General features: G+C 48.5%; 2 protein-coding genes across 2 annotated transcripts in view; one reads left to right on the top strand and one right to left on the bottom strand.

The window, feature by feature from the left end:
- EDA (ectodysplasin A) overlaps positions 1–4,187 on the top strand; it is a 455,546-nt gene extending 451,359 nt beyond the window's left edge. Inside the window, 1 exon segment of the mRNA XM_033201286.1 lies at positions 74–4,187. Coding sequence (XP_033057177.1) covers positions 74–325 — 252 coding nt within the window. The 3' untranslated portion in view covers positions 326–4,187.
- Positions 4,188–5,339: 1,152 nt separating this feature from the next.
- On the bottom strand, positions 5,340–14,540 carry AWAT2 (acyl-CoA wax alcohol acyltransferase 2). Its single transcript, XM_033201174.1, has 7 exons — positions 14,453–14,540; positions 9,019–9,129; positions 8,601–8,671; positions 8,153–8,357; positions 7,744–7,918; positions 6,872–7,071; positions 5,340–6,648 (listed from the first exon to the last, which is right to left on the bottom strand). The coding sequence occupies exons 1-7, from the start codon at positions 14,538–14,540 to the stop codon at positions 6,494–6,496; spliced, it is 1,005 nt and encodes a 334-aa protein (XP_033057065.1). The 3' UTR covers positions 5,340–6,493.
- Between the last annotated feature and the right edge of the window lie 369 nt (positions 14,541–14,909).

Here is a 14,909-nt window from a genome sequence, read left to right as displayed (position 1 = left end):
ATTCACCACAGGGAGGGCCCCCTACCCTCTCTTTCCTCTCTTCCCCAATCCCTTCTTGTTGCCTCTCACTCAGGTGTACTACATCAACTTCACTGACTTTGCCAGCTATGAGGTGGTGGTGGATGAGAAGCCCTTCCTGCAGTGCACACGCAGCATCGAGACGGGCAAGACCAACTACAACACTTGCTATACCGCAGGCGTCTGCCTCCTCAAGGCCCGGCAGAAGATCGCCGTCAAGATGGTGCACGCTGACATCTCCATCAACATGAGCAAGCACACCACCTTCTTTGGGGCCATCAGGCTGGGTGAAGCCCCTGCATCCTAGATTCCCCCCATTTTGCCTCTGTCTGTGCCCCTTCCCTGGGTTTGGGAGCCAGGACTCCCAGAACCTCTAAGTGCTGCTGTGGAGTGAGGTATATTGGTGTTGCAGCCACAGAGAGAAATGCCTCAGTGCTATTTATTCCCCAGTGACTCCAGGGTGACAAGGCCTGCTTGACTTTCCAGAATGACCTTGAGTTAACAGGACAGTTGATGGAGCCCCAGGGTTTACATGAAGCAGAACCTTCTTGGTTCCGTGTTGACTGGCTTATGGCATGACTCTTCAACCCCGAGGTCCCTGTTGTCAGAACTATTGTTTGTTGCACTAAAATGAGGATCCAGGGCAGCAGGCCAGAGAAAGCAGAGGTGCACTCCAGACTCTGGGGGTGGACATCTGACCCCAAGGGGCTGCTGCTCCTCTCTTGGGTAGGGTGGTGGTGGGGGCGGAGTGGGAAGGTAGCATTGCAGCCTGAGAAGGCCAGAGAGGGAAAAGGCAGGTGCTTTTGGCAGAGACCATGAGAGAAACCTGCCAAGAGAGCATCCTTGGCAGTGGGAATGTTCTTTCTGCTCTATACTGTGGCCTGCAGGAGGGTCGGAGTACTCTTCCCACTCCGGCTGACAGCTACATTGTGGCAGCTTGCTGGGCTTTGGGAAGGGGAAGTTTGCTCTGCCTTGGAACAATCACAGGGAGTGGCCACAAACCTGCCCGCATAAGACCCTGAATCCGTACTTGGGTCACACGTCTCTCATTTTATTTACAGCTGTGCTCCACACTCAGAAAACTCCCTGGGGTCACCTAGTTGCCCCCATTCACAGCCTGACTAGAACTCCTGCCTTCTTTCTCCACAGAGCCTACCTCTGTCTGAGACAGGTGCCTAACCTGGGACCTGTGCTCATGTGAGTCTGGGATATTCTTTAGCTTACCTGGGCACAAAGAGAATTTTTCATTTATTAAAGAGTACAAACGTTTTTCATCCATTCCTAATCAATTCTGTCTGGAGACAAAGGGTTGGACTGGATGACCTCCAGAAGTCCCTTCAATTTCTAGTACTTGTGACTCTTAGCAGGTGGCCCTCACCACAGCCTTCTAAATTCCCAAACCCTAGGCTGCTCCTGGGCATTAGCAAGGCAGAACATTTTTACCTGGCCTAGAAAGGGCAAGGGGTGAGGATAGGACAGAGGGATTTTGTTCAAGTTTGCTGCAACACAAGTGGACATTAGGCCAGGCCTTACCTGAAAGGCCAGCTGCTGATGCCATACTGATCCAGTCTTTCTTCACTCTGGCTTCAAAAAGCCATAGCAGAGCATGGTCACCGCAGATGCTCATGCTGCTCCTGTGAAGCCAGACTCAGGAGAAGCCAGTGTCTAGGCACTGAGCAGGGATCTGCCCCCTAGTTCAGGTCCAAATGCACCTTCCCCTAAACCCCAAGCTTCCCACCAGATCATATGGTAGGACCCTCGAGGGCCTTACTTCAACGTGCCTGGGCTCAGCCTGGCTTCTGAGTGCTAGGTCCAGCCCAAACCTGGGAAGGCCAGCCTTGTACAGTCTGCTCCTCTTGTTCCTAAAATGTGTTTCCTTTTCAGGAGATGGGGAATAAGTTCCTTCAGGCAGCTGAAATTCACCGAGAACAGCAGGTACTTATTTCTCAGCTGTGCCTTCCCTTTCTAAGCAACCACACTGCTTGGCCCTTCAAGGGTCAGGGTGAGAGGTGATGGGCTAGGCCTCCATTGTCTGGTTGCTAACGACAGCCTTGCAACCCAAGGTGAGGTGAACTCCAGGCATGTGTCTGTCCCTAACTCCTATAAAGTGCCTTGGACAGTCTGCAGTTGTAGCAGAAACCAACAAGAACCTCTCCTTCATATTTGGAAAATAATTTCTCTTTTATTATCTCTTTTGAGGAAGGCAAGGCTGATAATATGACAAACATCATTGTTTAGATGAGAGTTAGTGAGGTAGCACTCTCAGAGTGTTTTGACCAGTTTAAGCCGCAGACCTGGAGCTTCAGCCAGGTCTGACTCCAAAGTTGTTCCATTATACCACAGCACTGTGTGGAATTTGAGGTCTAGAGAGAACCAATAAAAGTGGTAATTTGGAACTGAAATCCTTGAGGGCTCTAGGGAGAAACCCAGAGATGCCTGTTTTCATTCCTCGACGGTAATACCTGTCCTCTTGGCTGCCAGGGGCTCTGTGGCAAAAAGAGTCAGACATTCCTTTGGGAAGCAGTCATCAATCGTAGAGCTCTTGTGTTCAGAAGAATCTTTCTGGCACCTTATTGAAGCAGCAGGCCTCTGGGACCCACAGAGCTGGTGGCCTTTATGTTCTTTCACCCATCCTAGGAACCAGCCAACCATCATGTGTGGAGCCCCTACTGTGGGCAAGGTCCTCCTTCCATTACCCTACAGACAGCTTGCAGGAACCAGCTTGCTTCCCACAACTACTAGTGTGACTCCTTATCTCTTTCCACCATACCTTAGAGACTTTGATACTACCAGGGTCTCTCAGGGATGGAGGGAAGGCCTGAAAGAGGACTGGTTCTGAGGCCAGAAAGATGTGAGGAGAGAGGAGGAAAAGTCTTCCTAATTGTGCCCCTAAAGGGCATCCTGATACTATTCTATTCTCTGGACATGGAGGGGATGATAAAGGAAATAAGATCTCCACTGGACCCTTGATTCATTCTGAACCCTCCAAAGGAACTCCAGGGGACAAGGGATGAGGGAAGCAATAGGTAGCTGGGGAGCCCTATTGCTGCTAAGTCATTGGCAAAGTGACAAAGCAATTTACTGATGAGAGAATGTGGAAATAGACGTGCAGTTTGGAATTATGCTGGTGTGAGTTTGCCAGAGGACCAATGCTAGCATGGAGAATGGGACAAGGACATTTGTGGGCAAGCAGATGACAGAGGTTTGAAGGAGAATTGCATGGCAGGAGTCTCTGCCAGCTACTTGGGCTTCAACAGCCAAGCTGGCACAAAAGACAGCTGGCGGAGGCTGCTCGGCTACTGGTTACCTGGAGAAGTAGTATTTGCCTATTTCCCGCTTCGTCCATCCTGAGCCAAATTTCTTTTGCTGAACAGGAAAGAGCTAGGAACCCTGGAGGTAAACAAAGACTTTGATCCACGTATGAGTGTGTATGTTTATGTAACTTCCTGTGGACGCAAATAGATTCAGAGAAACTTAGAGCTAAAAAGGCCCTTAGAGGGAATCTAGCCCAACCTACATTCCACCCTGTTACTTATGTAGAAACTGAGGCCCAGAGAGGGAAGATGACCTGCCCCAAGTGGTGAGCAAGCCCCAACCTCTAGACTCAGCAGACTGAGGGGATAAAGCAGTTCCTGTCCCACATGGCCATCTTCTTTCTTCCACCCACAAACTCCAGGATGGAAGTACTTGGCCCTTTCAGGAGCCTGGCCAGGCAGGGAGTAGCTGCAGCCTTCATCAGAACTCTTCCTCCTCTCAAGGCATTCTCCTAGCTCTAGCTTCTGGACTGGAAAGCAGGAGACTGGCCCAGTACCAGCAAGTCCTTAGGCTACTGTAATGCTGCCTCAGGACCCATCCCTGCCTGGAGGCTCCTCTAGGCCCTGTGAGCACAAAGAATAAAGCTGATTTTTGTCTTTTAATCCATTTCAGGTCTCTCTCCGGGAGGGCTCGGGGTGTGTCATTTCTATATTCCTCCAGCTCTGATATTAGGGGGTGGGCTTTGTTGTGAGAATGGCCTAGAGCAGGCCCAATGCTGCTTTTGGGGGTCAGCATCCAGTGTGAGATACTGTGTATATAAACTATATATAATGTATATAAACTGGGATGTAAGTTTGTGTAAATTAATGGTTTATTCTTTGCAAATAAAGCGCTTTCCCTGTCTGTTCTTGAAATCCGCGTGAGCACTTCCTACATGTTAAGTGCTTCTTTGCAAATGACGCCACACATGAGCTAGGGGAAAGACCAAGGCACCCATTTCAGAGGCAGCAACAGAAGGAAGATGATCTGAATTTCCTGTTGGAACATCCCACATCCTCTCCATGCCTCAGACCACACTCCCACATCCCCATTACCTTAGGTCAGGGTGTCCAATCTTTTGGCTTCCCTGGGCCACATTGGAAGAAGAAGAATTGTCTTGGGCCACAAATAAAATACACTAACACTAACGATAGCTGATGAGTTAAAAAAAAAAAAAGTCACAGAAAATTCTCATAATGTTTTAAGAAAGTTTATGAATTTGTGTTGGGCCCCATTCAAAGCCATCCTGGCCCGCATGCCACAGGGTAGACAAGCTTGCCTTAGGTCTTCTGTGACCACATGACCAGCAGGCTAGATGTCCTGCCAAAAGGAACATTGTCCGGGGGCAGCAATACACAGAACTGACTCTCAGCTTAAGAATGTGGCATCTACAAAATACACTTCAGGCCTGGGCCCCAAATAGCTTGGGTAGACCCAGCCTCCAGCTCATTTTGCATATGAGGAAACTAACACTTAACGAATTTAAGTCGCTCACCCAGAGTTACCCAACTAGTAAGTGTGTCAACCTGGTCTGATTCCTTCCCAGCCAAGGCTGCTGTTACCTGGAAAAGTAGTATTTGCCTATTTTGCCCTCCATCCATCCTGAGCTAAAATCAATAGCGTAGAGGCTCACAGGAAGAAGACCAGATAGCAGCTCAAGAACACGTAGCTCAAGAGAGGTCTGGCGCTTTTCACAATCCCAGCACCTTTCCCCCCCGGGCCGCCACCAATCCTTTGGCTTCCCTGGGCCCACCCCCATGCCATCGTATAGGTGGAGCAATGTGCACACAGTAGACCACGACAAATCTGCAATGGCCAGGTGTGCATGGGCTGGGTGTTGCAGCCCAGGCTGGTCCTCTAGCCACCTTAGAGTTGTTTTTTTTTTTTAAGGAAACCAGTCACAGGAAAGCTGCAGACTGTTTAAAAACACTTTATGGAAGCTCAGGGAAAATGTAATCTCTGGCACAAGAAGTAACAAAGACAGCAGAAAAGCAGAAGCATGTCTTTGGCCACTGTATACAAATCATCACATGAGGCAGGCACCCGGGGTAGAGGCAGCAGCTCACACTGCAGTAAACACGCAGGATGTTGTAGACCAAACTGACGAACGTAATGCAGGTAAATCACTGGACCAAATGGCACCCACCCAAGAGGAATGGAATGAGAGGGCTGTGAGCCAAACGTTGTAGCCTGTCATTGCAACAGCCATTAGACCAAGAGTCTGAGAGACTTCATTCAGAAGGAGAGTTCTTTATGGCTGCTAAAAGCCAGGCGCCTCATTTCCATCCTGAGCAGGCTGGCTGACTCTCAAACAAAGGGCAGAATTATAGGGCCACGCAAGTATAGGCAAGTTGCTGAGGGAACAACAGAGAAAATCAGGCCTGAGTCCAACCCATTCTGTTATAGCTTTATGAGGTGGAAACTGAGTGCGGGCTAGTGGGTAGCAGAGGGTATTTAGGGCATTGTTTGCTCAGGGACAGGAAATGAGGAAAATGGTTGGAGAAGAAAATGGTTGGTGTAGCTCTCCAGTTTATAAAGTTCAATCACATCCAATATTGTTTCATCTTCCCAACAGCCTTTGAGGTAAGTAGGGGACAGATTGTTAGTCTCATTTTATAGGTGAAGAAAGGAGGCTCAGAGGTGACTGACTGCCCCAAAGTCACATGACTTGAAGTTGGTGGAGCTTGAACTCAAAGCCCACTGGCTCTGCAGGCCCCAGTCCTACTCCTGTAGGAAGTAGGACTCAATGCCAGGAGATGGGGCTCAATGCCAGGAGATGGGGCTGTTTGACAGCTAGAGAAGGAGAGACATGCGCAGGGATCCTAGAGCCCTCAAAACAGAGGAGTTTGGTGCACAGGCAGTATCAGAACATGGGCTTTTTATTTTGTCCATTGTTTTCCTCAATGCTGGCACCAAAGTGCCTTCAGGGCACCTCTCCCCTAGGCTCTTCCCTGTTTCTTGGGACTCTCTCCCCTGTAGCTGCAAAGAAAGGGCAGAAAAGAGCTGGAAGGAAAAAGAAATGAAGTGGGAAAAGGAGTGCAGAAAACAAGCAAATGAACAGGCCCTCCCCATAAGGAGGACTGGTCAAATCAGGAGCGGGAGCCCCATAGGTGACTCTTGTCCTCCTGTTCTCACTGGGTCCATACCTTCCAGTCAGGCTGAAGGCTGCTGGGGATGTCTGTCAAATTATCTCCAGCTCCTGGGTCTCTGAGATACCAAACTTGGTCTTATGCTGGTCAAACAGTTTACGTAGGGCATCAATATAGAGTGCCTGATATTTAGCCACGATCTCCTGGCTTGGATTCTCAATCTTGGGCATTGGTAGAGGCTCCCCGACTGCCAGGGGAGACAATGAAGGAAAAGAGAAAAGCATCAGACTAGCTCATTCCTCAGAATAGGCCCCAGGCCTCAAGCCCAGACTATCCCCATCCTCACCTCAAAAAGCTGCCACTCATCCTAGCCAGCCTCCCTGCCTCTGAGCAGAGTCAGAGCTGAGGTTCAGCCTCAGAGCTAGATCCTGTGTCCTAGACTGAGGCTGCCAGCAGAAAGGCCCACTCACCAATGGTGGTTACAGGCCGATTATAGGGCAGAAGGCCCCAGGATTTCTTGGTGAAGCCACGTCCATACAAAGCACAGGGGTAGATGTGTACCATACTCTGGAACCACTTCTGGAAGCGGTTGACAAAGCCACCAGGAGTGAAAATGTGCTGATTATAGAGGTCCGTCTCCCCAAAGGCATAGGCAGGTATTAGAGCCACCCTGCAGAGCAAAAGCATATCCTGTGAAGCCCAGAAAGGTAGGGACCTTGTCAAATGCCAGACACGCTGATGGCCCGTGATCCCTGGGTCTGCCTACAGGCTTCCCAGACCTCAGTCCAGCTGTGCCTAGGTCCAAGTTGGGAGATCCATGGCCTACCCCTGGCTGCCTGTGGGGGCAAAGCAGTAGTAAGCTAAAGGAGGAGGCAAGCTCAGACCCTCCTGGGAACCCCTGGGTCTGAAACGCTGGAAGGTAAGACCCAAGGGCCATGCCAGTTGATTTTCTTCACTTTAACACAAGCTAAGCTTGGCTCTCTCTGAGACAGAGTTGTTGCCAGTCCCCTTGTATAGAGGGACCGGCCCAGATGAGGGGCTGCTGTGAGGGAGAACAGGCTCAGGGCTGGCCCTCTGCCCTTTCTACTTCAGCAGAAATGCCTCCAGGACCTGGTCCCAGCTCTTCAACCCACAGGTGGCTTTCCTCCTCCCTCTTTTTTTTTTTTTAACTTATTTTTTAATTGACAAATAAAAATTATCTTCCTGATGACCATAGTTCATAAGAATGTATTGTATACTTCCTTCTCTCTCTGTGGATGTCCTTTCCTCAAAACCCCGTCTTCTTCTTTCCCTGCAACACTTTTGGATCCCTTCCCCCAGCCTGGACTGGAGCTGTCCTTACCCATGCTGAAGGGCCGTGCGCACAAAACCAGACCGGTTCTTCAGGACCAGGGTGGAAGAGCCTGGCAGGCTGTATCTGCACTCAGCCAGTCCACCAACCACCACAATGATCATGTTGCCTGTGCCTTTATGAGTCAGCAGAAAGTCGATGGAGGATTGACTCACAGAGCAGGCCCCTGGTGGATAGAAAAAGCCAAACAGCCATTGGCCACTTCCCAAACCTCTACATTTCCTCTCTACTGCTTCAAAGGAGGGACAGTGCAAGGAGCCTCACATCAGGCAGGTGAGCCTATGATAGCGGTTTCAGAACAGAGGGGATCGGGAGCTGGCCTTGCTCTCATGCATCCCCCTACACTTCTCCCTTGGGGAGCCATTTTTTCTTTGGCTTTGTGTCCTAGGAGCCAACTTACCTACAGACATTATATATTCCCTGAGGAAAGGCACCCAGAAAAAGGCTCCCAGTGTGAGCACGTAAGGGGTGATGCCAGGAAATATCTTGGAGAAGCCTGAGGCCTCTGTGGCAAAGTGGCCAAACCATCCAAAGGCCAAGAGCCCATGAGGGTGGCAGACGAGGATGTAGTTGTGGCTGGGGGAGATGTCATGAGTTTTCAGAAGCTGCGGAAGAAAGTAGAATCAGGAGGGCTATCCCCAGGGTAGAGAACTCCTCTTTTGGGCAGAGATCTGAAAAGAAAAGGACGGCTAGGTCTAGCCATGCAGATTGCCCAATGTACAACTCCAGGGGGCGTCATTCTCAAGAGCCTCAATGTGGATGGCGCCCTCCACCCCTAGCCTGACCCAACTGCTAGCACTGAAGTCGGGGCTGAGCCCAGGCCTGAGTGGGGACCTGGGCCTACTGACCTTGAGAGGGAAGTAATTGCTGTAGTGTTTCCACAGGCACCAGCGCCTCACACAGGTAAACCGGCGGCCGCCTGAAAACAGAGGCAATGCAGCCAAGCTTTGTCCATTCCCACTGTGGGCCTGCCCTAGGTGATCTCACCCCCTGCTGTTTCCTGGCCTCTTAAGTGGCAAGGAAGGTGGGCATATCAGGGCAATTTAGGACAGGCCTAGCTTCTGCTTCACTAGCTGCCCCTCCCCTAACCTACTCCAGTTCTGATCTGGGCCTTTCTACCACATTAAAAGGACCCCTTCCCTCAGCCTCTCTAGCCCAGGGAGGGACAGGCTAAAGGGCTGTCTGGGAATTGGCCAGAGCCTCTCAGGATTGTGATGAGAGAAGGGGAAAGAGCATGTGGCAACACAGCACCAGCAGGACCCTTACCTCGCTCAGGGGTCTTCCAGTCAAAAGCCAGCCAGATGAGAATAAGCACAGTGACAGGCCAGTATGGTGTGAACACCACCAGGTAGAGGTTGACAATGATCACAGTGGTTACTGCAGGAAGCCCAGACCAGAGTTAATGAATTTCAAGTGGTCCCTCATACTTACCCTCTCTCTGGAGTTCTGTCCATCCCAAGGTCATATGCACTCTCTCTCACCCATACCCACTCAACACTCTCACTTCTTCACCCCAGCACCTGGCCCACCTGCCCATGTCCCCAGCCCCCTCTCCTATCTGGTCTTGGAAACCTGATTCAGGTCTAGAAGGCAAGGTGTCTTCCTCCCTAGCTGAGCTTCACACTGTAAGCCCTCTCCTCCCTGGGCCCTGCTCCAGCACTGCACTGGGCTCTGCCTGCAGTGTGGTCAATGGCAGTGAGCCAGTGGTGGGCCACCAGAGGTGGGAAATCCTGGAACAGTTTTCCTCCAGTTCACATCCTCCTCTCCATATCTTCTCTCTGAGGCATTAGTTAAGGGAATACCAGGGAAAGCACAAACCCACCTTCAACCCGGTTGGGAGCACACCAGATGGCAAAGAAACAAAGAAAAATACAAACCGGAATAGAATAAGGTACTGGGCTGTATTAAGTTCCAGTAAGATAGGAAAGCTGTAGGTTAGTGTAGTTAGGAAGAGTTACTAGAGATGAGTCATAGGGAGCCACACTCAGAATTATTACTGAACTCAGTTTTTAAGGCAGCTGTAAGTAAGATTATTTGGGAAAGTAGGTCAATAAAAGGTTAGAAAAGACAGAGAACATTTCAAATTGAACATCGCAGATTGAACACGAGTTTTTGTCTTGACTTCTTGCTGGAGCTCCATGAAAATTATCATTAAAATGTTTTTTAAACTATAGATCCACAAGGAGAAAGAGAATTAATGAGATGCCAACAGCAGATAAGAGATATTAGCAAAACATTTCCATGTAGGACAGCAGATGGAGGAGGGGGTAACTGACTTAGAACAAAAAAATTAAAATCTAGTTACCTGCAAGGGGGATGCCTACAAGATGTGAGCCTATTTGCACTGGAGGATCTAGGAAAGACTCAGAATTTGGAGGCATCAGGTGCCACAAGAGGCAGGGATGAGGCACAGGGCTAGAAAAACTGGAGGATTGGTTGAAAGTCTGCCAAGGAATTAGAACCCCAGGTTCCCTCTCCTCCCCTACACAACTAGATGATGGGAGGATTGTTCCCCGAAAAGTTGAACCAAACAGACTCTAGACTCAAATACTTACACTAGACACAGCTAAGATATTATATAAGCAGTCAAACTATTAATCAAGTATGTAAGTGGAATAAAGGCAATTTCAGATGCACACAGTCTCAGATAATTTGTCTCCCATGCTCCTGTCTCAGAAAACTACTGGAGAATGTGCTTCACCAAAATGAGGGAGTAAACCAAGAAAGAGGAAGGCATAGAATCCAGGAAAAAAATGACCCAATGAAGGAAGGCAGCAAGCAGGGCCAGGGATAGGGAGAGGTGAGCAAGGCGCCCAGGGCACAACATTGAGCAAGACACTCACTCTCAGCTCATGCAAGTACTGGCCCATCACTTGCACAGCCCTGAGAGTGAGCACTTTCTTAAATTTTGCACCCAAGGTGCCTCAAGGGCCCTGGAGGTGACAGCTGTGCATGAGGCCAAATTGTAACAGGAAGACGCTGAGCTCCAGCAGTGATGTTCTAAAGGAAATAAAATGATGGGGGGGACTTAGATTCTTGTTGTATTTGCCCATACTGAGAGATTGATATGTCTGCAGAGATTCAGAGGGTGAATTCGTGATAACTAATAGATTTCTAATAAATAACAAAAGAAACGTAAAATGAAGCAATTAACTACAATTCATTTCAGTGCATGGTATGAGTAAGGCTACAACTAAGTTTCTGAATGAAATGAACGATTTTCCTGGTACTTTGTGGTAAGAAACTCATCCCCTAAATGGCTTTAGGATGCTTCACTATGAAATATTAAATTTGTGTGCCTGTTTCAAGATCACTGTACTCAATTTTTTTTTTTTTTTTTTGGACGGAGTCTTGCTCTGTCGCCTAGGTTGGAGTGCAGTGCCATGATCTCAGCTCACTGCAACCTCCACCTCCCGGGTTCAAGCAGTTCTCGTGCCTCAACCTCCCCAGTAGCTAGGATTACAGGCACGAACCACCACACCTGGCTAATTTTTGTATCTTTAGCAGAGATGGGGTGTCACCATATTGGTCAGGCTGGTCTCGAACTCCTGATCTCAAGTGATCCACCTGCCTCAGCCTCCCAAAGAGCTAGGATTACAGGCATGAGCCGCTGCCACTGACCTGTACTCAATAATTTTATCTGTGAATTCTAGAGTCTGTGAAGCTTTTTATGTAACAGTTTTCTGCCCAACATTTCATAGGGAACGTTCACAACTGTGCTTCCTCTTTTCTAATCTCAACGGTTTCTTTTTCCAGATAAACTTTGAAATTATTTTGTCAAATTGCAATGATGATACTTCTAGGATTGGAATTAGGTATTTTTAATCCTTATGTTAAGTAGAAAAAGTTTTATTTCTGTAAAATATTTAGTACTTAGATTCCAAAATTGATTTTAAAATATTACATTAAAAAACAAAATAAAACAAGGCAATTATTAACTTCAGGGAAAACAAGAAATTCCACGGGAAAGGAAATATAATCTTGGTGACTAAATAGCTCAATTATGAATCATATTTTCTAGTCATAGGCATTTAACCAAAACCTGTGCTATAACAATTTTGGGAGGATGGGGAAAGAGGAAGTTCCAGTGATAGTGTATACAGCCAAATTCTCATCTTCCATATTAGGAAGTCAATAGACAATGTCTAAAATTGTTACATCAGCAAATAATAAGATTTAGAAATATGGAAGTAAATTCCAGAAGAAAGATCCAACAAAGTTGAAAAGCACTGCCTTGGGAAAGAGCATTAAGGGTGCAGCAAAGGCCAGTAGTTCTTGGGTTTTGATAAGCACCATATGACACTACTGACTTCTTCGAGAAGTACACAGAGGCATGAGCCTAGTCCAGAGGACACCTCCCAGTTTCCTTTAGGCTCTGCTCAAACCTAGGCAGTGCTGGGGACATCTTGTAAGTGTGGCCTCAGGTGGGGTGCCCTGTGATGTGATGAATCTTGGATCTGCCACTTACTGTGTGTGACCAAAGACGTTGCTGAGCCTCAGTTCCTCATCTGCAAGATGGGAACTAAAATACCAATATCTGCCCTATTTCCCTCACTTACTGGGAGGGCCTTCTCTCAAGGCCTTTACGGTCCAAACGGATTCAATTGCACTCCTAGAGTGAAGAGCTGAGAGGCCTCCGAAGGGCCATTGCCCCACTTGCCCTATGTGAGCTAGTGAGAAAGGGGCAAACACCGGCAGGCCACGTCTGCTGCCAGGACTGAGAGCTCTTCTGCCTGCCTTCTCTGTACTTCTTAGTATACCCAAAGTCAAACTCCAGTTAGGAGTCCTCTGAGTTCATTTTGTCCCTGGACTCATCCCCTTTCAGCCACTCTCCTCCTTAACCCTTCTCCGCTCCACCTGCGCCCCTGCCAGCTCACACTGGGACCTGATCCCTCAGTCTTGCTCCCTCCATTTCTCTCGTGCCCCGCCCCCATCTTCAAGTCCTATTAATTCGACTCCGATTTCTTGAATCTCCCCTCTTCTTTCCTCTTCTCTGCATCACCATCACTAATGGCCTGGTCCAATTACTGCCATCTGGATTACTGCAACAGCCTCCTACCTGGCATTGCCCCTTTCACTTCTATCTTCCTATGATCAGTTTGCTTCACACAGCTAGAGTAATCTTTGATGCCATCACCTTGTGTCAATCTCCCTCATGGCTCCACATGGCTCTCAGAAAAAGTCCAAACTGCTTTCCATGGTTTACAAAGCCCTATACAATTTGTTCCCTGCCTGTTTCTCCAGTCTCTTCCTTCTTCCCTCTCTTGTTTGTTCATTCATTCATCCAATATCTATCGAACACCAATTCTGTACTTCTCACCCTCCACCTCACTTAACCACTGGCAGCTCCTTGAATGCATTATGTGCCCTTTGCCATCCTAGCTTTCCATGTGTTGCCCACTCTCTGCCCCAAATGTTCTTCCTTTCTTTGTCTATTTCCTATTTGTCCTTCAAGAGTCAACTCAAATTCAAGAGAAAAAGGGGCAGAGGTCATAAATGGGCAGTTAACAGAAAAAGAAATACTAATTGCTGATAAACATGAAAAGATGCTCAATCTCATCAGTAATTAAGGACGTTCAAAGTGAGGCGACAGCTAATGGTTTCTTGCCTGTCACTTCTGGGTGGAGGTAGGAAGGACTGCGGATGAGTTCTCCATTCACTTTCCCTCCCATGCTTTGGTAATCCCTCAAGTTCCATTTTGCAGCGACACAATTTGGTGGTGCCTCCATCTGCCTGAGTATTAGTGTCCACAGTGAGCGGTGACTGCCACCAACCTATGTTGGACATTCAGCATGAACAAGAAGTAACTATTTGCTGGGTTAAGCCACTGAGATTTCAGGGTAAATTTATCAGCATGGCATAACTAGACCATCCTGATTAATACACCCTGAATGCTCTCACTTTGCAAATGAGGAAAATAAGACTCAGAAAGGATAACAATTGCACAGATAGTAAGTAGTAGACCTGGAATTTGAAAACAAGTGAGGTGAGGTAAGGAATGCCCACCCTTCCTATTCACTGGCATGCCTCTGTGCCAGCTCTGTGCACCAGGGCCTACTTACATTCTTTATTCCTAGATAGTTTACAAGGTCACTTAATTCATGTCCCTGACTCCAGCTGGTACTCACCTGAACCCTGGAAAGGTGAGAGTGTTTCTAGGATCCCTTCCCACAGTAATGATTTGTTTCAGCATTTAGAACACAGTGGCCAGCATAGAAATAACTTTGACCAAGTGTTTGTAGTGTAGGTGTTGGAAGACATAGATGGATAAATGGTCAAATTCCTCTGGACGAGGTTTCCAGAGCCTCAGTCTGCCACCTGACCCAACTGTCTGTCACTGGTGGTTTGCTTGAGTCCCTGTGATTGCAGCTAAGCCCTTTTCCTTGGCTAGCCTCAGTGGAACTGCTCCTCATCTTCCCAAAGCATGCCCTCTACACCCCAATGTAGACCCAGGAGGGCTCACACCTGCAGCAAAACCCATGTGCATACACGCGCATATACACACCCCTGCATAGGCACACACCCATATGCACACACACACATGCCCACAGGGACACTCACAGATCCCACAAATACCATGGCCAACCTTCCTGGTTTTGCTGGAACAACCCTAGTTTGACCATTGAACATCCTGCAACCCTAAAATCCTTCAGTCTCAGGCAAACCAGGATGGTTGGTCACCCTACCAAAGGCTGAAGACTCACTGATGAAAAAGGCAGTGGAGATCCAGTGAAAACAGCAAAGACCTCCAGGGCGGTCTTGAGGTCCTTCTTAGAGGGCAAGAACATTGTGCCCAGCGTCCCAGTGGCTCCAGTTAAGCACTGTTCAGCTGCCCAGCCCTGATTGCTCAGGAGTCTGTGATGTTCCCTCTCTTAATGTTTTCTTCTCCAGCCCCTGCCTAGTCTCCGCCCCTGTACCACCCCCTCGCCCCCACAGAATTACAGGACCACATAATGCCTCTGCTTATCCTGTTCCTTCCAGCTGCCCACTCACCTGTACTTTTACCCACTTGGGTATTGCCTGGACTGAGATTGTGACACTCTTTTGCACACCTGGCTAGAGAAATGTGGATGAAGCCCTGGTGTGGGAAGTTAGTGTGGGCGTGCAGCTGACAAGAGGCCTCCAGGACCAGTCTGGATGGTGGAGGGTGATGGGCA

Source organism: Trachypithecus francoisi, unplaced genomic scaffold, assembly GCF_009764315.1.
Source record: "Trachypithecus francoisi isolate TF-2019V2 unplaced genomic scaffold, Tfra_2.0 Lachesis_group6, whole genome shotgun sequence".
NCBI classification, from domain to species: domain Eukaryota; kingdom Metazoa; phylum Chordata; class Mammalia; order Primates; family Cercopithecidae; genus Trachypithecus; species Trachypithecus francoisi.
The sequence above is the reverse complement of the archived record's forward strand: the minus strand, read 5'-3'. Positions and strand labels throughout refer to the sequence as shown.

Bases quoted from the DNA above. Each gene is read 5' to 3' on its own strand.
- AWAT2 (XM_033201174.1), bottom strand. From the start codon at position 14,540: ATGTTCTTGCCCTCTAAGAAGGACCTCAAGACCGCCCTGGAGGTCTTT. The intron at 9,130-14,452 runs GTCTTCAGCCTT...GGCTTCCTGCAG, and splicing joins ACTGCCTTTTTCATCAGTGA to TAACCACTGTGATCATTGTC. The intron at 6,649-6,871 runs GTGAGTGGGCCT...CTCCCCTGGCAG, and splicing joins TCGGCCTGTAACCACCATTG to TCGGGGAGCCTCTACCAATG.